Raw genomic sequence first — 25,213 nt, 5'->3', positions numbered from 1 at the left:
AGAAGGTGAGAAGAATAAACCATGGTGGTGGTGGACAGTCCTGAGAAACTCACCAGATTTACTTTAACTTAAGGGTACTGGGATCGAATCCCAAATAGTGTTATATGTTAAGCCAGTGCACTATGTAGGGTGTACAATCCACCTTGTTCCACACACCAAGTAGTGCCCTTGATCAGGGGTTAGAGAGGGATGTGGGATTCAGCCTTGTGTTAGACGCTAGTTAGCAGTGTAGCTAAGCGTTAGCCGTGAACAGGGCGACTCAGAAGTGACAGACTGTTCGGGCGGAACGAACTGTTATATAATACGCTTTAATTCCCATCCAAATGGAAAATAGCATTCAGGACATTGTATATTAAATATTCTCACAGCTAAATATGAGTTATAAACACTTTATGTATGAATACAACAGTTAATTGTTAGTTAATCCAGTGTTAGTTGCATGTAGTGTTGTTTGGATATCAGCAGAACTGCATGTGTATTTAAATGTGTGACTCGGAATATGCATAAATATTATACAAGCAAAAGTTAAAAATTAATTAATCTGTGATTTTAAGTCCATGCATGAGCTTTCTAAAAAAAAATTTTTTTTAAATGTAACAAAAGATCAAAACCTGATACTTTGTATTATTCTTACAACTGCTTTAAATAAACACAAGATTTGTACAGTTTGACATAGTTGTATATTTTTCCCTAATAAAATGTCGCTGTACTAGTAATCCTCAGAACATCAGAACATCCTTATCTACAGCATTAATGTATTCCTGTCCATTCGCCTCTACTTGTGAATTATTTATCTCCTTTTACTTATCGGATCTGTTAAGTGAAACTGTAGTGATATCTATAATAGATAGACGTCCATGAAGTCTCTGATGTGTGAGGATGATGACAGCTGCGATTGACAGACCAGAACTTTTCCCCATGTGACGAGGACATGCTCTGATAGAGACATTTTCACTCCCAGAACCTCAGGGTAAATCTCAGCGTCATGCTACCACCACCATGTTCCACAGTGTCTCCATTGGGTTGCTACCCAAATGTCCAGACAGTTCAGCGATCTTGTGTCCTACCTGAGCCGTGTCTCGTCTCCATTCTGATGTTTCTTCTGTGAGCAGCTTCTCATCATGCTTGAGCTCCATAACACACAGCTGCAGGGTTTTTTCTACCCCGTACCATCCCACGCCTGTCTGATCAAAGCGAGGACACTTTAATGACACTCACTACATTAGTGGAGAGAGTGCAGAAGAACTGATGAAGTACCATCACTCCACAGAGAGTCCACTTGACCAAAAGTAAAAGCCTCTCCCTTAGAAAGCTACTCTTGTGAGAGAAGAAAATGTTCTTTAAAGGCACTCTAGTGTGAAAAAAAAATATTCTGGATTTGAAATCTTATCGATTCACACACACGCTCTCTCTCTCTCTCTCTCTCTCTCTCTCTCTCTCTCTCTCAGACACACACACACACACAGAGTAAGATGGTCTTATTCTGCTACTAAACTCAGTATACATTATTCAGACGCTCGTCCCGGTCCATGCTGAGAATAAACGGAGACGGAGCAGAAGAAGATTCCTGCGGTCGGAGCGCTCATCCTGAGCAACACACACACCAGGGGAGGACGGAAAGGAAAAAGAAGAGAGAAAAACTTAAGAAACACTTCATGTGCTTTAATACTAAATTCCCACTCAATGCATATTTCTTAGAAGTGTTACCTTCTATTTCATGTGTGTGTGTGTGTGTGTGTGTATGTGGTCCCCACAAGGACAGAAATATCCGGTGATTCCTGACAAACTCCACTGAGGTACTCACAGGGCAAATTTTATCTAAAAAACATAAATAATTAAAAAAAAAAAAATTTAACGACTGCGGTTAATGAGGTAAAGTTTACCGTGGGATAGTTTTGCATTTAATGGCTGTATTTTTGTAATTACATCAGTTATGGGTCTTTATAAGGATAGTTAGACCTCAGTGTGTGTGTGTGTGTGTGTTGGCCAGCTGGCTGAATGTAACCCAGATTGGGGGGAGAAAGTTTCTTGCCAGAACATTGCTGAGTGGCCTGAATGTGTGTGAAGCTGTTAAATGCACTCTCACGCACACACACACACACACACACACACACACACACGCGTTCGTTTGAGACTTTTTTTGGCAGTGAGGGACGGAGGTTTGTTTAAAATGCTTGAGACTAAAAAGATTGTTCAATCAATGAGCATGAGCTCGCAGATTAAAGAGGTCAATGCAATTAGTGACGATTAAATCTTTTTAGAGCTAAAAAAAAAGTGTAGTGTCGCTGGTTAAAGCCCCGACTCTGATCTGTCAGCTAAAATAATTCTCCAGACTGGGAAAAGTAGGAATATCGGGGGCATTCAAAATGGTTCTTATTCTGATTTTTCCTTTGGAGACGACTTAACATCAACAACAACAATGTCAAACGCCAACACATGACTGACACCACTTAGTGGAAACGCACCACACTGAAAAGCAAAACCGTTGCTGCTCTGCTCTTTACGTGGCTCTTCTGTCTCTCCTTGGAACCAGCGTAGATTCACTTCCTCTACAGTAACTTTATTGTGAGAAGTAAGCGTAAGTCCTCATTGTGTTGTGTTTCATGCTTATCGCCATGTTGCGGCCACGTCACGCTAAAACGCGACCGCTGTCCAATCACAACTCAGGTGTTCCTACTGACGCCAGAACCATCACTGCTCCGAACTGCCACATGATACATTCTGAAACTTAAGTTAAAATATTTAGAAGGTTTTATCAAATGATAAAATTTAGTTAGTTAGTGAGGTAGTTATTTAGATAGTCAGTTAGTTAGTGAGGTAGTTAATTAGTGGGTTAGTTAGTTAGGTAGGTAGGTAGGTAGTCAGTTAGTTATTTAGTGGGTTAGTTAGTAAGTTAATTAGTAAGTTAATTAGTGAATTAATGGGTTAATTAGTTATTTAGTTAGTTAATGAGTTAGTGAATTAGTGGGATAATTAATTATTTACTTAGTCGGTTAGTGGGTTAGTTATTTAGATAGTCAGTTAGTTAGTGAGGTAGTTAATTAGTGGGTTAGTTAGGTAGGTAGTTAGTCAGTTCGTTATTTAGTAGGTTAGTTAGTAAGTTAATTAGTGAATTATTGGGTTAATTAGTTATTTAGTTAGTTAATGAGTTAGTGAATTAGTGGGATAATTAGTTATTTAGTTAGTTAATGAGTTAGTGAATTAGTGGGATAATTAATTATTTACTTAGTCGGTTAGTGAGTTAGTTATTTAGATAGTCAGTTAGTTAGCGAGGTAGTTAATTAGTGGGTTAGTTAGTTAGGTAGGTAGTTAGTAAGTTAATTAGTGAATTAATGGGTTAATTAGTTATTTAGTTAATGAGTTAGTGAATTAGTGGGATAATTAGTTATTTAGTTAATGAGTTAGTGAATTAGTGGGATAATTAGTTATTTACTTAGTCGGTTAGTGAGTTAGTTATTTAGTGGGTAAGTTAGTTAATGGGCTAGTTAGTTAATTAGTTAGTAAGTGAGATAATTACTGGGTTGGCTAGTTAATTAGTAAATTAGTGGGCTAGTTAGTTAGTTAGTATTCAGTTAGTTATTTGCTTCCACTTGACCTCCAAATCAATCCAGAGTTTTTCCTACTTATCATGTTTACTCCATCATGGCTGTGGTTTTTTCAAAGATGACTCCGCACTCATCGTTTTTAAGCTATAAGACAAAAACATGTGTGTCTTATGGCTTTAAAAAGGCAGCTCCTGTTCCAGCTCCATCTTCCTTTCAGCCTCTCAGCTGCGTCTCCAGCAGGTCCGAGGCCTGCTCCAGGGTCTCCTGCTAATGGGGTGTGAGTGGTAATAGCTCTACCGGGATCCTATCAGTGTCCAAACTACTACAGCAATGTCTTCTTGATTTGGAGGAGATCAGCTTCTCGGTGAGCTCAGGAGCTTTGTGGAGGAACTTGATTTCTCATCTTAAACTTACAGTGGAATCTTGGATTACAAGCATAATTCATTCCAGAAGCAGGCTCGTATTCCAAAACACTCGTAAACCAAATTGAATTGACAGATAAGTGTTTCTTTTTGTGCGCGCAGGCGTTTTATGTATGTGAAGCTAAAGTACCAGTACCATTAAACGCTGTACACACATGCATACAGACACAACATAAAATGTTTTACACGTGTGTACGGATGTTGTGGGGGAGGAGATAACGCACAAGAGAGAGAAAAACTGTTGGCTTAGTTGTGATCACGTGACACTCAGCGTCAAACAAGAAGCGCATGCATGATACATGATACTCGGTACTCGTAAACCAAGACTTGCTCGTTTTCCAAGTAAAATTTTTATTAAAAATCTTTGCTCGTCTTGCGGAACATTTGCAAACTGCGTTACTCACAATCCGAGGGTTTACTGTATTCTGAAACACATCAGCATTACAGGATGTACCTCACTCTTTATTCCTCACTCATGAATAACTGCTCAGTCCTTCTGTGTTGCTACATACAATCTCTGCCGTCACCTCCAGGTAAGAAAACTATGACCTTGGACCTGGAGACGCCGATTGTCCTCCTTAAACAACAGCTTGTAATAGCTGGAACGTTACTAACAGTCTGTAATATTAAAACATAAAACAGGACGCACAATTGATAAAATCTGACACCTCCATACTGTGGAGATACAGAAATGGCGCGTTTCTGCTGTACCTCCTACAAAGGATGTCAAGACACATGATATTAGGCAGGTCTTCTCCAAATCCAGCAAGCACATTTCGAGTGGATCGGAGTTCTCCAATGAGATCAGGGGGTGGATTCATTTAAAATCACGTCTGGTTGGTGTTGAAGCTAAACACCACGGATGAAGGTCTTTCCAAATCCGCCGTATCTAATGTGTGTGTGTGTGTGTGTGTGCGTGTGTGTGTGTGTGTGTGTTTAATAATGGCTGCTGGCTAAAGCATGACTGAAGGTATAGACATGTTTCCTGGAGTCTAATAAAAATAAAGCAATGCTGTATGACGATTCCTTTCTCTACTATCTCTAGTCTTCACGTAGACATGCTTACGTAATTCTCATCCCTGGCCTTCTTTTTCTTCCTTTCTCTCCATTTCTTCCTTTCTCTCCCTTTCTCTCCCTCTCTCTTTCTCTCTTCCCACTCATCTAGCCTTGGTGTTTGTGATTTGTCCTCACGGAGCGCATTCTGGCTCATCTTTCCGGCACAGATTTTGGTCTTTTTCCGGTTTTCTGTCCATCCTTCCATCTCTACATCTTTCTCTTTTCTTTCTTCCTGCGTCTTCACACCGTCAACCAGCATCAGGTTCACTTTGTGCCCACTCCAACCTCATGAATGTAAAAAAACAGTCTCGTTTAAATGATCCCTGCGTCTATAGAGGGCATTCGAGTGAAAGCGATTGAGCTCCAGAAAAAAAGAGAGAAAGAAAGAATGAAAAAAAAATGACTTGAGAGAGTCTTTCTGTTGGTCGCTGCTGACCCCTAGTGGAAACCTGAGTAATTGTCTGGTTGGTGCTAAAAGAGGCCACACCGTGTTGCATCACGGGACGGTCACATCGTACCACCAGATATGTAAGGTGTTGCTATGGTGATGTGTTTGCAGAGAGACGGAGAGTAAATTCACTAACATTACCCACTATGCTCTTGCTCATATTGGCACCAGTGTGATCCCTTATCTCTATTGTATTTAGTGCTTTAATCTGTTCACCTTCTCATCTGTACACTCTGCACAAGCACATCAAGGTCTAAAGTTTCAACTTTAATGATACCATCAGCATCAATGCAATCGCGCTTATGCATGGCTAACTAGCGGTGCCATGAATGCACCTTAATGCGCCAAGTTAAGTTTTTTTAGTTAATTAAAGCATATTAATTAAAGCTCATTAAAGCTTAAATCTGAGATTGTAACTGCGCTAACAGTGACGGTAGCAATAACGATCATCGTGTGACATCAGAGCGACACACGACTGCTAGCGTCTCACAAACCTAATTCAGGACAAACTCGACTCTAACGGAGTGTATGATGTAACGGAGTGTATGATGTAACGGAGTGTATGATGTAACTCGTCCTGGAGGCAGATTTCCAAACCGCCGAGATGTTCAGAACCCAGTGCGGTTTGGAATACCAGCAGCAACTCGCAGGAACGCAGGAATTAATACAATAATAGCAAGCATGGATCTGAATCTGATCAAATCATGGATTTCATCAATTACATCATGCAATATCAGCCACCGCTGGCTTTTCCAGACACGATGAACACGAGCGTCAGCCTCACGAAGCCCTCGGGTCCGGGCTATAAAGCTGATATCTCCACCGTGTATCGCGTCACACCTTCAGGCTGAGCCGTGTGTGAGTTGTTTTATTTTTAGGCCTTTGTGATAAAGCACAATCTTTCCAGCTTCTGTTGCCTGCAGCCGTTTCTGAAGATGTTGTTCAGTCGAGTTTCAGAGCCAGACGCAATTCTGGGAATTCATCGACATCGAGTCAATCCATAAAGCAGAAGACAAATCAAGCAGGACGTTTCGTATGAGAGGAAGCGGCTTCGGGCTGCTCAGTGCTGTGTCTCCAGACTTCAGTCATAAAAGCACATAAGCACAGTAATGAAGTTACCTTCCACCTCTGCACACTCTGCCTGTCTGGTGAGTGAAAAACCTGCAGTGAAGACGAGGAACAGCCATCAGCAGGGATCACACGATACCATTTCATCACGATACCCGGCTGCCGATTCGCTTTGGATTTGGATTGAGATTCTATAAATATCCTGATTTTATATAAATTTCTTCAAATTGAAATTCTAAACACATCTTCACAAATAATTTGCTTTACCATACAGGAAGCAGTACAGACTGCCACCTGCAGGATCATAAGGGAACTGCAACTGCAAAGTTGAATCTAATCTAGATTAGATTAGATTCAACTTTATTGTCACTGCACATCAGGCCAAATGAGTATTTTAGCAGACATAAAAAAAATCACATTCTTTGATATAGACAGGGAGGGAGCAGGGAGACATGAAGAAAGTCATAAAGTCTGATTATTCACTCTGATTTCTCTAAAAAGATTTTTTCAGGAGGTAGTTATTTTATTCTAATGTTTACATTTTAGAAAATGATGTCTGCCCATTTGTAAGGTTTAAAACTTCATTTTTTTAAACAAAGGTGGAGATGGTGAACCCAGCCCACGCTCTGATTCAGACAGAGACTGAGACAGGGAGAAGGAACATAAGAAAAAAATTATTGTTTTATTTATTTATTTATTTTACATATTGGATGCGATTTATTGTTTTGCTAATTTGGGTATCTAAGTCATATAAAGATCAATAACTAAATATTTAAATTCTGAACAATCTAATTATAATCAGGTGGCTGTTCTGTTTGTACGACTACAGCAGAAGAGGTGGCGGGTACGAGAAAAATACAGTTTGTTTATTTGGGTGTATGGGATGTCCGGGGTTTTTGTTTATTATTTTGTGATTTCCCAGCCTGAAACCGTGTCCCAGTCCGGTCCTGCCTCACATGTACGCTACAAGACAACGTAAACAGGTCACAGTGAAGGAGTTATGTACAATGAGTATGTACAGCATGTATGTATGAATGTACAATTTTATGTTATTTATATTATTTACCATTTTACCACTTCAAATGCAAATATAAATACACACACGATATAAATGTTTCCTTTTTTGTAATAGATACATGAATTGCCACACAGAAGGATCACGATATGTAACTGAATTAATTTTCAGTTTGTTAGGGATCATAAAGACTGGACTCTGGAGTGATGGAGAAAGGTCATGTGACCTGATGAGTCCAGACTGATCCTATTCCAGAGTGATGGGCGTGTCAGGGTGAGAAGGGAAGGACATGAAGCGATGCTCCCATCATGCATAGTGTCCACTGTACAAGCCTCTGGAGACAGTGTTATGATCTGGGGTTGATCAGTTACTCAGGTCTAGACTCAGTAACGTTATGGGGCAATAAAATAAAGTCAGCTGACCACCTGAATGTACTGAATCACCAGAGGATCACATCTATGGAGGGTTTCTTCTTCTTCACGAGGAATCATTTACACACATGAACTTGTCATGAACTTGCAGTGTTCCTCTGTATAACATCTGTCTATACATCGTACACTTACACAGATGATCCAGTACGGTTATGGGTTCAAGGTGCATCTCTGACAGATGTTTGTGAATAATAATTGCTGATAATAGTGCATTTCATTGCTGAGTCCCTGCACTGTGGAGTTCTCTCTACACTATCTGTCTGTCTAGTTGTGGGTGAGCTCGCTAACAAACTGAAAAAGAGAGAAATAAAAGAATACCTGTGACAGTAGCTCATACATCATTAGGTCAATGCCAGACGATACACCAGGGAGTTTTATCTAGCGTCAGAGAACCTAATTCTGAAAATTATTATAGACATGAGGAGAGGAGAAGCAGCGAAAATGAAAAGAATTGTCATCCGTGAAAATATCAGAGATTACCTCTCACTAGAGAATCGATTCAAGATGCAATGTTGAGCAGAAACTCTAACAGCAGCCTCAGAGAGAGAAAGCTCTTTATCTTCACAACAATCAGAACCGCCGAATAACTGGCCGTCTGTTTCAGAAACGCTTTCAGGTCCGTAACACAAGATAAAGTAGGCATGAGTCAGTCTATTATGATTATTTTTTTAATAAACAATAATAATAATAATAATAATAATAACTCACTTTAATATTCTATTCCGTCTATATGAATTTTTACAATAGTTCTTGATGAAAATGATTTAAAAATAATCAATTAAGGTAAAAAATAATAATAATAATAATAATTTCTTGATCCTGAACCCAAAAAACAGAATAAAGAAAAACATCCCTAGTGTTTACAGAGAAGGGTGTGAAAAAGAGTAAATCCCCAGTGAGAGCCGTTCTCTTGGTGAAAGTGGCTTGTTGAGGTCAGAGGTCAGAGTTAAACGGCCAGACTGGTTCGAGCTAATAGAAAGGCAACAGGAACTCTAATAACATCTGGTTACACCCGAGGCCTGCTGAGGAGCGTCTCTGGACACACGACACGAGGAACCTTGGAGCAGATGTGCTTCAGCAGCAGAAGATCACACCGGGCGTCGCTCCTGTCAGATAAGAACAGGAACCTGAGGCTACAGGTCACATGGTCTCACCAACATCAGACACCAGAAGATCAGAAAAACATCACCTGGTCTAATGAGTCTCGATTTCTGCTGGTCGGGTCAGAATGTGACGTGAACATCATGAAAGCTTGGATCCGTCCTGCCGTGTATCAGCGGTTCAGACTGGTGGTGGTGTGGTGGTGCTGGTGTGGAGGAGATACTGGTTCCTGGTACACTTTGGGCCCCTCAGTACCACTTCAGCATGGTTTAAATCCCACAGCCTACCTGGGTGTTAATTACTGACCGCGCCCATCCCTTTATGGTCAGAGGATAACACACCGTGTCACAAAGTTCAAATCATCTCACACTGGTTCCTCGAACATGACGGTGAGGTCACTGCACTTACACGCCCTCCACAGTCACCTGATCTACCTCCAATAGAGCGTCTCTGGGACGCGGTGGAACGGGAGAGTCGCATCAGCCGACAAATCTGCAGCGACTGCGTGATGACATCATGGCGATGACGAAGTGTTTCAGCACTGTGTTGTCTCATGAAGAATTAAAGTAGTTAAAACGGGTCTGACCCAGGACTAGCGAGTGTACCTAATGAAGTGTCCACTTGATTGAGTGTATATTATTTGTAAGACTATCAGTAATCAGTAAGACTATCAGTAAAATCATCCATTTCTATAACAATAAAAAAGGCAAGTTTTATTTGTTAATTGTTACATATGTTTGTTTGTTTTTTACGTCTACTCAATACGTTTAAAATATTTTAAAAAGCTCTCACACTTTCTCTACTCGCTACAAAATTTATTGAGCGAAGAGTTTGTATTCTTCCACAATCGCTGGTATAAACGAATCTCCTGAGGACCGTCGCCCTGGAAGCTCTCGCGTTTATTTTCAGACGGCTACGCTTGTTAGTGCACACAAGGTTAATCGAGAAAGCGAACTGTTGATGCAAATCTGAAAGTGTTAAAGCCTCAACAGCACTAAATTCGGTGCAATCAATGCAGCTGAAAGAAAGAAAGAAAAAAAGAGAGAGAGTAAACGCGCGAGCGCGAGCTGGACCAGAGAGACACTCAGTCTGTGGAACAGTTCACGCTGGTGCGCCGCCATGCTTTTGGATCGGCTTCAGCGTCTGAACAGCGCAATCTGTTGAGTAATTTATCTTATCCAGCTCGTGTCCTCGTTCCAGAAATTCTTTAACATTCTTCCAAAAACTTCAGCGGCGCTCCACCTCTCTCAGTCTGACGAGTGTGTTCAGCTCGGTGTCTCTGAAGACGTATCTTAAATTAACACGCCGCTGCGACCTAGTAGTTTAAAGCTAAGGGATGTTTTAATGGCGCCTCTCTGCCTTTCTTCAAGCTAACAGCGAATCTATAAGGGGCGTTCGAGTCAAAGCGGGACTTGTGATTGTTCAGAATAACAGTTCAGAGAGTAAACACTCCCTTTATGTCTCTATATAATGCCCTGATACACTAATGCACTCATCCCAGTGTCTCACTAGAGCTTGGACACCATCAAGGTAAAAAGTTTCCTCAGTCGCCGGAGCCGTGGTCTGTCTGATCCACATCTGAAAAGCCGGCCTCCCAGGAACTCCTCCTGATGGGCTCGACATTCACAGACGTACAGCCTTCTTTAAAAGGTTCCGATGTCCTGCTGCGGCTGAGAGTCTCATCACCGTACTGTACTTAAAGTCTTCAGCACTTTTGACTTTCCTCGTATTTAATGATTGAAGTGGGCGTGGCCTACACTGAAGTGTGAACGCTTTCTCTGACACTGGAATCTCCTTAACCATAAGAAACTACAGTAACCAATAGTTACCATAGGAACGTAACCGTGATAGAGATTGTGAATTTATTAACAGAATATTATTTAAACTACAGACAGGACTTTTGTCCGAGCTTCTGTTACAGGACGTTAATCAAGACTTGAGAAGCACGGTGGTGTGATGAAATATAACATCTAAAAAAAAAAAAAAGGAACACCACAAACTCACATCCTCGTCTGTTACACCAATGAAGCTTATTCATAGAGACGTTAGAAAGTCTTTTTTTTCCTAGGCATCTAAGCTCTGAAAGAAAAATAAATAAATAAATAAATAAATTCAAAGACAGCCCATGAAGATCCACATCAACATGCGGCGTCTTCCCCGGAGATCAATAACATCGACTTCTTCCAGAAACTCACACAAAACCCTGAGATATGAGATCTTCTTCCTAAAGCGTGCCTGAGCCCCCGAGACGCTTTTGTACAATTTCTCGCATTTTCTCATGTGCGTTTTCCTGAAGGTAATGAAACGGGTGGATTCGTGCAGACTCATGGCATCCATTAGCATTCGCTGAGCGCAAGTCCGACAACGATGGCCAAAGCATCCTGGTCTAAACTTTAATTGAAACTTCTGCTCGGCTTGAATAAATCCTTCAGCCGCGGTTTCTTTGGGAGGAGAATTGAATTTTTTAATCGAACCGGAGAGCCTGAAGTCTTAAGTCAATACAAGCACAATCTATAGAAACTACCCTGAAATAATAAGAATAAGATCATCCCCAGGAAGGAAGGAAGCTATTTCAGACATGCGACCTCGCAGTGAGCTTGACCCTGTTCAGATCGATTCCAGAATCGTGTGTCTGCTGGTTACAGCGATTTATTTCATAAAAATCTGACAAACATTCAACAATTCAATCTTAGAGACACTGAGCTACCTTGGAGTTTCCACGAGTTTATCATTAATAAGCTTTGTACACATTTTAAGGTCAGACAAACTTCCTGTAGAACTTGACTACCTCGCCACACTTCCTGTCCCCAGCTCTGAGCAGGTTCCCCGAGTTCCTCGCGATACTCCCACCACCATGCTTCGATTTAGTAGTAATAAAATTCCTTTTTCTTTTTGCTCAGGAACAAATTAAAATGTAGACACACTATCATCAGTGATCAGTTTTCTTTAATGCTGTACATGTCAGGTTGGGTAAGTATCTACTACATGAGATTTGCCCCTGGTGGTCCGTGAAGGTACTGCAGGTGGACAGATAGAGGTCATTTAAAAAGAAATAAAGAACAAACTTTTGCAATTATGTCTGATATTACCATAAATTATGTATGTAAATATTACATATAAAGTAATTTGAACTAATAAAACTATGCAAATGTAATTTTAATTACTTTAAATTTCAAAGTTCTAAATAAAGGACCAGATGAGCCGCAAAAGCTTGTCAGATTCCGAACTCAAAGCATCACCTCCTGCCTTGATTCGTCCCTCACCTTTGAGCGGAGGTTCCCCGGAGAACGCAGGAGATCCTCGTTAGTATTCCGAACATCTCATGATCTCATTTCCTTCATTATCTCCTCCAGCTGGTGCGATCCGATTAGTTATATTTAACTGAGTGAATCACAGAAATAAGTGATGTTAATTGATGATAATCTCGAGGTTTTATTGTCCGTGTAATTGTCCGTGAAACTTTTAAATGGAATCTCGACCCGTATGCAAACCTGTTTGATTTTTATCTCCGCGTGGTTTAAATCCTTCAGATGTTTTTTAGCGATTTAAGAAGAAAACGCTCAGACATTTAACAGCGCTAAAAAAGTTCTGGACTTAACTCACACGTCCACGTCATTTTTAATGATCTGGGTTCTTCATTTCGCTTCAGGTTAAGAGGCAAAGATGACGTAAAGGAATTAGAGGGAAAACACACTGTGTGTGTGTGTGTGTGTGTGTGTGCTGTTAAAGGAAAGTAATCAACAGCAGGGTGGTGCTATGCTCTAATACATTTGTTATTATACATTTTACCCATCTACAATCATGTTTAAAAGTAAGTGCTCCCTCTTTTTTTTCCTGTATGACATCATCAGTGTCTCACATTGTTGTTGTTATAACATTGCTTCATGGAACATGTCAAGTTCCGCCGTGTGCTCATGTTCTTCTTCAGACAGAAGAGACGTCCCTTTGGCAACCTCTCCAAACAAACTGTACTTGTTCAGTCTTCCTCTAATTGTGCTGTCATGGACTTTAACATTTGACCTGCTCAGTGAGGCCGGTAGGATCTGAGATGTAACTCTTGTGAATAATCTTCCTCACTGTAGAAAGTTAAATTGTTTTCCAAATTAATTGATGCTTCTCTACGACCATTGCTGATGTCTTTCCCTCTTGGACTTGTGTTAACACACACCTGAGTGCTCCAGATCAGCACAGTGCCAAAACTTCTGCTTTTATAGAGGTCTGCACACCTGCTTATTATCAGTAGCACCTGACAGAAAGGTATATGTTTGTGATGGCTTGAGGTTGTATTTACCTAATAATCTAATGACTTTTTTTTTATGTTTTTACAGCAAAAAACAAACAACTAAAATAAAAGTGAGCATGATTGAACGCGATTGTTTTGCTAAAAACAAAGACTTAACTTTTACTTTATAGACAAACCTATAAAAAGCTGTTTGTTTACATTATAATATTATAGTAGCTACAAAGACTCATGTTCTCCCGTTATAGGACCAATGAACAAGTCTTTGCTCACATTATAGCAGCTATAAACAGATGTTTGCTAGTAAAAGTTTACAAACTTATAAACATCATACTGGCCATAATTTTCTGAACACGTAACACATCGCTTACACATCAGCTATTAACAGTAACAGCGCCACCTAGAACAAATAGGACATGAAGTATGCTTCCGTTACATGCTCGCCTACATGTTTAAATCATTTAAAAAATTTTTTTTGCTGTGATTATTTTCTTCTCTCTCATGTAAAGCACTTTGAATTACCATTGTGTATGAAATGTTATACAAACAAATTTGCCTCGCCTTTGAAGATTACATCAAAAGGATATTTGTTAAAGATATATATATATACACACGTGTTGGCATTAGATTCATTAAGAAACACTGACGCTATACCTCATTTACTATCTGAGAGAAAATTACATCACCCAACTGAGTTAGCCGCCTAACATGTTGCTAACCCCGAAATCTGGGGCGTCCGATTTCCCACTGCGTCACTCTGGCCAGCAAATTACCTGCAGTGATATGTTTTAATTTTACTTTTTAACCCTGTACAGAAATCCACGTCTCTAAAGTGATTTGTAAGTGTTTTGCTGAAGTCAATTGACGAGGAACAAACGCGACACGATCCGAGGGTCACATCACTGCGTGCATCACCTCACGGTCACTAGTGGGGCAATAATGTACAAGCGCCTTCTGTGGCAGAGAGTCACTACCTCACAGTCTCTTTAGAAAAATAATTCGGCACTATTATCAAGAAAAGGGGCACAGCCACACCCCTAGCGTGCACCAGACGTACACGGTTTAAACAAGGAAAACCATGTGACCGCAAACGCTTGTTTGCTTACATTCTCACACAGTAAACAACCTCTCATTTCAATACAAACACACAAAAAAAAAAAAGAAAGAAAAACACCACAACCTGTTAATGATAAAATGTATTGATACAAAGCTGACACTGGAGACTCCTTCCATAAATCATCTTTATATCAATGACGATCCTAAAAAAAAAAAAAAAAAAAAAAGAGCAGTGTTTTTGTTGTACACACCCCTGTGAATGTGCTGTTGCTATAGAAACAAAAGCATTATTGAAAGGAGCATAACATCATGGACATAATTCTCAACACAGCCGAGGACCCGAGAGCTACTCTTAACACAGAGCGCCCTCTAGTGGCGAGTACAATGAGTCACGGCCCCCACCCCACTCCCATGATCCTTTGCATTCGATGTGGAAAGCACAGAAGGCGGGGTTTTAGTTAAAAGCTTCATTTCTTTAATGCAAGAATCATCATTATTGTACATTAACAATTCAACGATCTCTGCACAGCTCTTTTTTACAATATGTACCACGAGTCTATGTCAGCACCTACTGTTATTTACATTTCATAATGTTACACCGCAGATGTGCTGAGGAAGAGGAGGAGGAGGAAGAAGAAGAGTGGAAGATTACAGAATGGACTGTAATGAGAAGGATGAGAACTTCACAGTCGAAGAAACAATTTTTTTTTTTTTTTTTTTTTTTTAGAGAGTGACTGAGGGTCGGATCATGCTCGACAGTAAGTAGTGCTTCTGGAGCACTTGTGCCTGCTTCTTCGCAGCGAAAAAAAAGACAAGGAAGGAAAATAAAATACAAATGACATCGTAAATAATATTTAAAAATTAAAATAATAATAATAAAATAAAAAACACTTGTTTTTGTCTTTAAGCCGCAGTGTGGTAGCTGAGCTGGGGCAGTGACAGGCGCTGTTTGGACGACACACACACACACACGCACACACACACTCCAGACCCAAACACACCCTCACATTCATATCTCACACACAGCATTTTTTCCCCGCACGCAGTACGAGTTTTATCAGACATTCCACACAAACATAAAAGTGAATCAATTGGGGTACACGCGTGTGTGTGTGTGTGTGTGTGTGTGTGTGTGTGTGGACATAATCGCATGAAAGGGCACTTTGCACCGAGCTCCGCCTCCCGCTCGGTTCTTTCGATCGACTGGAGGAAAGCGCCGGGTCGCCGCCGCCGCAGGTTTCCGCGTTCCTTCGTATCGGAGTAAAGATGGAGGATGACTGACAAGTGGCTTTTGTTTTTCAGTTTGTTTGCTTTCTCTTGATATCTTTTTTTCCCTTTCCTTCGCGTCGAGACTCGAGACGGCTCAGATCATCCTATTGCGTTTGTGGGTGGGCGAGTCTGTGATGACATCGCCACACTGGGCGGAGCTACGCTTGCGGGTGCCGTTGTCCAGGTGGAGCGCCATCTCCTCGGCGATGAAGGTGTTCAGGTCGACGTCGTGGAGGCCGTTCCGGCGACGCCCGGGGGTGGAGCCGGCGCTCAGGTGCGTGGGCGACCCCGGCGCTCCCGAGCGCATACTTATACTCGCCATGGCGCCGCTCAGACCTGCAACACACACACGGAGAAAGAAAGAGAGAGAGAGAGAGAGAGAGAGAGAGAGAGTGAGTAACGGAAGTCACATGACGTGGAAGCGTGTGAAGTGTGTGAAAGCGCACCGTGCAGAGCGATGGCCTCCCTGAACGGCTGCAGGTCCGTCTCCACAGACGAGCTCGTCTCCGAGGACGGCGCCATGGTGATTCTAGGTGGAGCCCGGGAACTCCGCGGGGGCGGGGCTTTGCCACACAGGAAGCTGATGAGATCTTCGCGCCGGATGGTCCGCCTCCTCTTCTTTACCCAGGCCAGCACGTCCTTGTTGCGCCGCTGGTGGCCGATCTGAATCCCGAGCTCGTAGCTGCGCTGGTGCGATTCCACACTCTCTGTGAACAACCACATCAACATAAACAACACAAGTCTTACAAAGTAAAACAATAAAACACTACGTTCGCCCCTCTCTGATCCGATCGCCCCAAGAGCAAAAATAAATACACCAGTAACACCCAGTACTGGAAATCTCCTGAATTGCAAGAGCGCCCTCTAGGGGCACTCAAACGGAAAAGACTTATAGCTACAGAGAAAACGGATTTTAAGCTGGGATTATATACATATCCTAATTAGATAATACATTCCTCTGACGGTCACATTTTTCAACCTTTAAAAAAATTAAGTAACTAAATGCATCTCTTCCTTATAACATTAGTTCTCTCACTTAAAAAAACGAGTGCGGCGTTTAAACACTACAAACTACCTTCTATGTGTAAATAGTTCAGAGAGCGCCACCTGTAGGAGTATAAGGAAATGACAAAGTGACAGCAAGCGGGCTTCTAGGGCACACAATTTTCAACTAATTAGCGCTAATTGGCAGTGTTGTGAGACTCGTGTAAGTGTGTATAATGAGCGAGTTTGAGACTAATTCTCTCAGCGTTTGGAGAAAATGCAGATCGGAGGTTTTAACATGTGATTTTTGATGGCGTTACATTGTTGCGTCACTCTGAAGCTCTTCAGGCTCCGATAGAATCAATCCATGTATAAAATAGGTCTGGAGTGATGACATCACCCCCAATCTGTAGTAGAGCCACTTGTTACCGTAACCATTACATACTTTATATGTAAAGCCATTACGTCCAGATTCGATTGAACCCAGTTCTTCCGATCAGGTCCTAATTTGCACGTGGCTAGGTTTCGCTCCACGTGTGCGTTTTACGTGCGTAATCGTAGTTCCACACGTGGCCATGGAATTTACATGCTGCTGACCGGGCAGGGAAAAAAAAAAAGAAAAAAACAGGTTTAAAGGTCATGAGCTCACAGAATAGCCACTTGCATTTTAAACCCCCTCTCCCCCCATTTAAATAAAACATCACATCCTCTCTATACGTGTGCGTGATGTAATATGCTGTCACGGGGCCGACTGGGGCACTTTGAGAAACACTACGTTCAAACCCTGTGTGAAGTCTCGGGCAGCGAGAGGCGTTTCCTCGTCATGTTAGAGAAGATAACTAATATATAGCACATGTATCTTTACTATGATTTTTAACTAACTCTCTAACTCAGGAACAAAACCAAACAGGGTTTAGTAACGTTCAGTTTATGATGTAATAATTAAAAAAGAAAAACACCTGATTCAGACGTGTGTGTATATTATGGTTATCATGTGTGTGTAAAACTCATCACCATGTACTGTGAAGCTTAAACACAGCATTAAAACAAAACCACAAGGAGCATCTGCACCCTCACACACAGTCTGAACTTTCTGATCTCTGACCAGACCAGTCAGACAAGCGCCCCAGGGGCATTAAGCAACTGAACCTGGGCAGACAGGCGTCTCTGCAGTGTCTGACACACACACTGATCTTAACGCTTTTACAGGAAGATCATCAACAACAGGGTGGTGTGAGGACCTGCAGCTAAACATTAACTCCTTAGGAAAAAGGCTTTCCTGCTACAAAGTTCTGACACTGGAGACTCCTTTCGTAAACACCATTTTTTTTTTAAAAAGTGTTTATCCTCCAGAATACGCGATCTCGCAGGCGACAGTAATATCGCGGGACGGAGCCTTCACTAGACGCCGACTCGGTCCTGACTGCCGGGCGACGATTAATATTCAAACGTCATGAAAATTCTTGCCGATCTCGTATCACGATGCTACACATAGACACACAACAGCTCAGCATTAACGCAGACATCATCTCCGCGTGACGAAACGAGGTCACTAAATGCATCGATCGGCTTTAGGCGCTTTTAACGAAAGCAGGTCAGGCTGATTACTACAAGACAAGAGGGAAAACAATACGCATCATATTTCTTTCATGAGTCTAGCTTTTCACCACACTGACTACAAAATCACTTAAAAAATGTTTTTCATTTACCAAGGTTTGATTATGTCTCACGAGTTGATATGTCACAGTTCCTCTATGATCCTACAGGTGGTGCTAAAAACACTCCACACTGTGTTGGGTTTCTAAGTTTGTTTAGGATGCAAAATTTTTGATGTGGACGTGAAAAAAATTTGTTTAGGATGTAAAATTTAGGATTTCTTGCACATTTTTTGACAACTGGCACATCTAAAAGCGTCCTGAGTAAAAAAACACCACCATGATCTACAGGAAAATTGCAGAGGTTATAAAAAAATTAATTAATTAATTTAAAAAAAGTTTTGATTGTAAGAGTATTATGCATTAGAGTCAGAGCTACAGTTTCAGAACGATCTAAAAGTTAGTACGTAAACATACAGTGCAGTATGGCTCGTTTAGGAGATGCCTCGTACAGGGTCTTTTCTTTATCTTGTGCTGGTCAGAAATTGAAAATTGTAGCCTGTAAAAGTTATAAAAGACAAAGAAGGAGGCGGGGCTTATCAACATCAACATAACTGTCAATCAGAGGCCCAAGCGGTTCATTATGCTTCCCAAGAGTATGGCTTCGCGCAGACGTGTGCGCCTGTCAAATCGAACCCTCAACCCTTCCAGCCAGACGTACCTCTATAAAGGTTGGTGACGGCAGTAGCAGCGTTCTGAAAAGGGACCCAGAGAGAAAGCCCCTGTTGCTGCTGACACACTCGATCTGTAAGGAAAGAGGGAGAGGAAGTTCTTTACATTTCCCAGAAGCATCACATGACACAATTTCTCCCCCAACTTGTCTGTTTAAAGCTAAGATTTATAATACAGTACTAAGACAGTACATTTCGTCCCAAATATAGCATAAGTTTCAAAAATGTAGTGCACTACGCAGGGCGCGTGCTCATTAAATCTAACGGTGTCGTGTAGGGAGCAGAGAGCAGTTTGGGATACAGCCGGGATACAGCGCTTATATACAGAGACGCACACAAAGGCTGAATGGAAACACGAACAATAAAGTGGACACGATTTATCATGACAAAATCCTGACATGTCCACTTTAAACAAGTATTTATGATTAAATAATAATGCAACTTTTACATTTTTAGTTCTATATCCGGGAACACGACGCCATTTTGTTTGGGAGCAGTGTAGTTTAGTTTTGATCAGATTTCACACAGTGGTGTGTGTTTGCAAGCAAGACTGCGTGTTTTCTCTCATGACCTAAACAATCCTTAAAAGGAGGGTTTTTTTTTTATTTTTTTTTACACGTTCTATAAAATAAAAACTATCCAAGATGAAAATGAGTGTGACATTGTTAGCATTAGAAGTCGGACTGACCAGCACTAACTCAGACACCAGCCCTGATAACTCACTCAGCCAAGCTAAAGCTCTTCATTCGCCATTTTGTTTTTTAAAACTCAGCATTTTTTTTCTTTGACCCGGATTACTGTTAATTATATAAACATGTAGATAAGCAAAACGACACAGTGTGTGCGCTCCAGTCCTGAACATGGAGCTAAAAACGGAGCTGCTTTGGGCAGTAAATCGCCTCAGGTTCTCCTCAGGCTGAGGAACTCCTCCCAGGACTGCGCCATTTTGTTTCAGCGAATGATAGGCGTCAAAAAACAAACACATACAGACAAAAAACGGTGCTGCTTAGCCTGACTAACAAAACAAACCGAATTAAAATAAGGGAGGATTAAAAATAAAACGAAAAAACAACTTCCCAGATGAGCGTTTCCCACTAAATCAAGCTGAGTAATTAGTGACGGCGGTGTTAGCATAAAGGCTAGCGTTACAGGGCAGGGCTTCACTGACTAGCGAGCGACCTTCAGTTATGGATAAAAAAGGAAAATTATTCAGTAAAAACTACTTAGTGTTTGGTTTATTAACAGTTTTAAGGGCACCCTTCTCTTCTTTGTGTGTTCGTGTGTGTCGGTGTGTTTTATAAAGTTTCCCACAGAAGCCTAATGCCCTTTGTTTAGCTAGCATGCTAAGCCGTATCCAGGTTAGCTTAGCATGTATAAAAGATCACCGCTCGCGCTCGGGTGTTGTTTTGGACCTTTGTAGAGCTGCGCGACCGCCGTGGCGGAGTTCTGGAAGAGATGCCAGAGCTTCTGCCGGCTCTGCTCGGGCTCCTCCTCGCTCGGCTCGTCCTGCTCGGCCTCAGCCAGGCACTGCCGCTCCCATTTGGAGAACCAGTGCTCGGGGCCGTGCTCCTGAATCTCCGCTTCGCCCTCCTCCTTCTTCTCCTCCATATTCGCTATTCCCAGGATATATTTTTGTTTTTAATAAGATATATATATGTGTGTGTTAGCTAATATTGTAATATTGAGTCCCGTATCAACAGCCGTGAGCTGTTTCCTCGCCGCCCCGCTCTCAGACCCGCGGCTGCATGGCGCATCGAGTCCACCGGCTGACAAAACAAAACGGCGAGACCAGCTCTCTCATGAAAACAAGTTACACTTTAAGCCCCGCCCCGTCCTGTTTCAACACGCACTGATTCGCCGAGACTCAAACACAGGCGGGGTTTAATCAACCCAGGCAACCTCTTGGCCCCGCCCTTATCACTGTACCGTTATGAGCTCTAAATGCGCCCACATTCTGATGTAGGCGTGGCTTAGCCGCAACACGCGCGTGAATCCCGCCTACTGAAGCCAGATTCGACTCTTATTCGCTAAACTGTCTATTATGGGTGGGGCTTAATGTGATGAAAACAAGCTGCATTCTTTTTCCCCTTCTTTATTAATAACAAAAATGATAATTACAATATTGAAAGAATGAAATTATGACAAATAAAAGATTCAGGTGTAAAATTATACATAAAGATTTATACAGTTATTTATTCAAAGTTAACTGAACAAAAAATTAACAGAAGATACACAGTATAAGAAAACTTAATTAAGAATATGTTGTTGTTTGTCTTTCAGGTGCACCCTTCGAGGGCGCGGCACAGCGGACCATCTGATCCACACAACAACTTGGCACAGGTTTTTATAACAGATGCCCTTTCTGATCCACGCCTCCCATTTTATCTGGGTTTGGACCGGCATTGCATCCAGTGGCAGGGAATCGAACCTCGGGTCTTCCACATGGCAGGCATGAAACCCTACCACTGAGCCGCCAATACCCCTAACAACAAATATGTAAATAAATAATAACAATAGAGAGACAGCACAATGGAATAGTGATTAGCACTATTACCTCACACCTCCAGGGCACAGGTTCAATTCCTTCCTCAGGTCTGTGTGCATGTTTTCCCTCTGCTTGGTGGATTTCCTCCGGGTGCTCCAGTTTCCCACAGTCCAAAGACATGTAGATTAGGCTAATTGGCATTCCAAAATTGACCATGCTGTGTGTGTTTGTGTGTGTTCCCTGCGCTGGATTGGCACCCCATCTAGAGTGTACAACACCTTGTGCCCTTAGTCTCTTGGGATAGGCTTCAGGCCCAGCACGACCCTATATACAGGATAAACCGGTATAAACCATGAGTGAATGAGTGAGAATAAACCAACAAACTAAAATAATACTAAAAAAAAGGAAAAGAAATTAACTAAATAGGGGGAGGGGTGATCTGTGTTTCACTGATTTCACTTTTAACATCAAGACAGTAATAACCGAAAGGATTTGTGGTTTTATATTAGATTTAACGAATGTAAGAGTGAAAATGGGTTTTACAGAAGATAGTTTAAGAAGTGATTTAGAAAATGTACATTTACTGTATGAATGTAGAATTTGTCCATTAAAATATAAAAGTTGACAATTTGTCCCATGACTTGTTTGTACTATGGGGGAAAAAGATAATTATATCCTTTAACATGAAATTATATAAGAGTAATGATTAAAAAAAATATTTATATAATTTTTAAGTTTCCACCAAAACGCTTGTACCATATCACAAGTTAAACAAAAAACATAAGCAATGATGTCCACATACTCAGTAAATGTAAAATGAACAGGATATGAAAACAAGCCACATTTGCAGCTCTTAACATCTCCCCAGACCACATGTACTAATACTGAACGATGCTGAACATCAGATATAATATACTATATATATATAGTATATATGTATAGTATGTATATATATTGCTATATAAACTCGTATTATATTTTACCCTTTACATTTATTGTGTATATAAATAAGAGTAATGAGAATGTGAATGTTAAACTAATTTTAAATGTGTTAAATATATGAAGATATATATTTATGTTAAATAAATAATTTCAGACTGCTCTCTCTCGGTGTGTGTGTGTGTGTGTGTGGTGTGACACAAGTCTTTGGTTTCACTCAATAGGTCTTTGTATTTAAGATTTGAATCCAAAAGGCATCATAGGTCTTCTTTAATCAGCAGGTCTTCTTGAGTTGTGTTTAATCGACAAGGCGTTTGTTACAGACTTGTTGCTTGAAGACCAAGACTCACCAAGACTTCTTGATTGAAAATAATAAGTTACAAAGACTTCTTAATTCTTCTTAAAGTTTTTGAGATTAATCATAACATCTTTAAAAAAAGTCTTCCGAAGTATTTGCCTTCAATCAATAAATCTTTGTAAATCTTTGATTTTAATCTGGAAGTCTCAGTAAGTCTTCTTCTTTAATCACCAATTCTTCCTAAGTCTTTGTAAGTCTTTGGTTCTAAATCATCAAGTCTTAAGTCTTCATAAGTTGTTGTGTTCAATCAGCCGGGCGTGTGAAGACTTACAAAGAGTTGGTGATTTAAGACAAAGACGCACAAAGGCCTAAGAAAACTTGTTCAATTCAATCCACAAGTCTTCATTAGTCCTCACTTTCAATCATCAAGACTGTGTGACAAATGTCCTCACAACAATATAAATACCTGACACTTTTGTCCTTTGAGGGGTTTTTTTTTAAACAAAATCCTGTGTTCATGACTAATTGTTTTCAATACTAATAAAAACAAAGGATACAAAATGTTTCCTTTTAATCACCGAGATTAAGATTAGGACTAGGCTTAGGTGCAGCATCAGAATCAGCATAGGTCCTCACAAGGACAAAAATAAATAAAACAAACATCAATCTAAAGTCTAATGATGGGAATGATTTTTTTTTTTAATGGAACAATCAGGATAGAAAGTACAGATACTTGACAATCGATCTGTTCGTCTGTATTGACCAACACAGATGATTCATCTTCATCACGAGGCAGTGCTCGGTCCTGGTCAGGGTCACGGTGGATCCGGAGTGTATCCTGGGAAGCGGCGGGGGCGAGGGTGAAGGTGTGAGATTTACTGTCACTGTCGGGGGGAACGAGATCGGCGCTGCATCTCAGAGGCAGATAAGTGCACTTACACACAGTACATACACATCCTAAACTCCCAGAATGCCTTGCAGGCACCCACCAGTAACATTTATCATAAAACACTTATCATACCATCCCTTCTGCCTTCCACACACACAAACACACACACACACATCTACTGTACGTATGTTAGATATTGCAGTCACATGATGTTAACTCATTCCAGAGTCTCTTTATTTCTGCTCCACTCTTTTGGATGCTGTTTTTTCAATAGATCTTTTAATACAGCAGTTACAGACCTGGGGTTTTGCTCTATCACATACACACTTATATATAGGAGTGTTCGTGTCAAAGTGGGACTTTTGACAGTCCTGAGAGTATAATCTCCCTTTATGTCTCTATATAATCCCCTGCGACACTAATACACTAATCCCAGTGTGTCACTAGTGCTTGGACCCCATCAAGGTAGAAGGTTCTCTCAGTCTGCCAGAGTCATGATTGGTGAATGAGTGTGTGTAATGTTCACACTGACAGCTGCGTCTCTTTTTTCCGCAAGTCAGCGATGCAGTTTTTCAGTGATCGGGCGTCCCACTCTCTGAATGTTCACAGGAACGACTGTGGAGAGCTCTGAGCCACTTTAATTGGGATCGTTCATTCACAGACGTACGACCTTCTTTAAAACGTGTGCATTCAGGGACCGTATTCACAAAGCTTCTCAGCCCTAAAGGGTTGCTCCTAGGGATGAAATCCTGCTTAGATTTATGACATTTTCTTGGAATTTTCCCTTAAATTTAGGACTGAATCTTAGTTAAGATAAAAATGATTTATGAAACTTTTTATCCCTAAAAACAGCTCATAAGATTAAAATTGTTAAGAGTAGAGAGGAGGACTTTTAAGAGACTTAAGAGTTTCTAAAGCAAAGGACAAAATGGTCCTGCAATCATTTGAATTGGTAAAAGGTCGTCCATTTTGCTCCCATCAATCTGAAATGGTATAATAAAAGTAATAATAAAATCAGTCTGGTAAATAAATGTAAGAACTTTAATATAGTAACTACTGTGTGGAAATTAGTTGCTTTAAAAGTCGACACATTTTCAACATTTTGCTGTTTAATTATCTTTAAGATATTTAGTCTGTAACGAACAATTTGCATAAAGTAGCCTGTAGTCACAATTTCATTATATACAAACATTATGAGATCATGTATTCTAATTTCACAAAGAGTGTATAACAAGACCTTTACAGAAGTCAGAGTTTTTTTTTTTTTAATCAACCAATCACAATCCTTGACTTGCTGCATCACCCCTAGTAACGGGGTCGACCACACCCCCTCACTAAGATAAAGGGTTTTGTACTTTCCTTCCTAAGCGTTGCTCTGAGAAGTTTCCTAAATCACTTTTAGTCTAAGACTCCCAGCTAGGACTTTTTAAGCTAAGATAGGAGCTCTCTGAGAGAATTCTAAGAAGTTTTATAAATACAGGCCCAGATGTTTTACTGCGACTAAGAGTCTCATCACCGTACTGTGATTGAAGTCTTCAGTAAACGTCAATCACTTTAACGCCTTCATTCACCAGAAATGTCACCACAAGTCCCGGTTTGACTCGAACGTCCATGGTATAAATGTGTGTTTATCGTGTAGTG

The 25,213-nt window shown here is 40.8% G+C and overlaps 1 protein-coding gene across 1 annotated transcript; it reads right to left on the bottom strand.

Moving 5' to 3' along the window:
* Positions 1-14,834: 14,834 nt before the first annotated feature.
* hapstr1b (HUWE1 associated protein modifying stress responses b) lies at positions 14,835-20,749 on the bottom strand. Its single transcript, XM_053477258.1, has 4 exons — positions 20,374-20,749; positions 18,952-19,035; positions 16,098-16,358; positions 14,835-15,987 (listed from the first exon to the last, which is right to left on the bottom strand). The coding sequence occupies exons 1-4, from the start codon at positions 20,567-20,569 to the stop codon at positions 15,746-15,748; spliced, it is 783 nt and encodes a 260-aa protein (XP_053333233.1). The 5' UTR covers positions 20,570-20,749; the 3' UTR covers positions 14,835-15,745.
* Between the last annotated feature and the right edge of the window lie 4,464 nt (positions 20,750-25,213).

Source organism: Clarias gariepinus, chromosome 18 (assembly GCF_024256425.1).
Source record: "Clarias gariepinus isolate MV-2021 ecotype Netherlands chromosome 18, CGAR_prim_01v2, whole genome shotgun sequence".
In the NCBI taxonomy this organism is placed as follows: domain Eukaryota; kingdom Metazoa; phylum Chordata; class Actinopteri; order Siluriformes; family Clariidae; genus Clarias; species Clarias gariepinus.
Note: the sequence above shows the minus strand (reverse complement) of the source record. Positions and strands in the feature narration are given on the sequence as shown.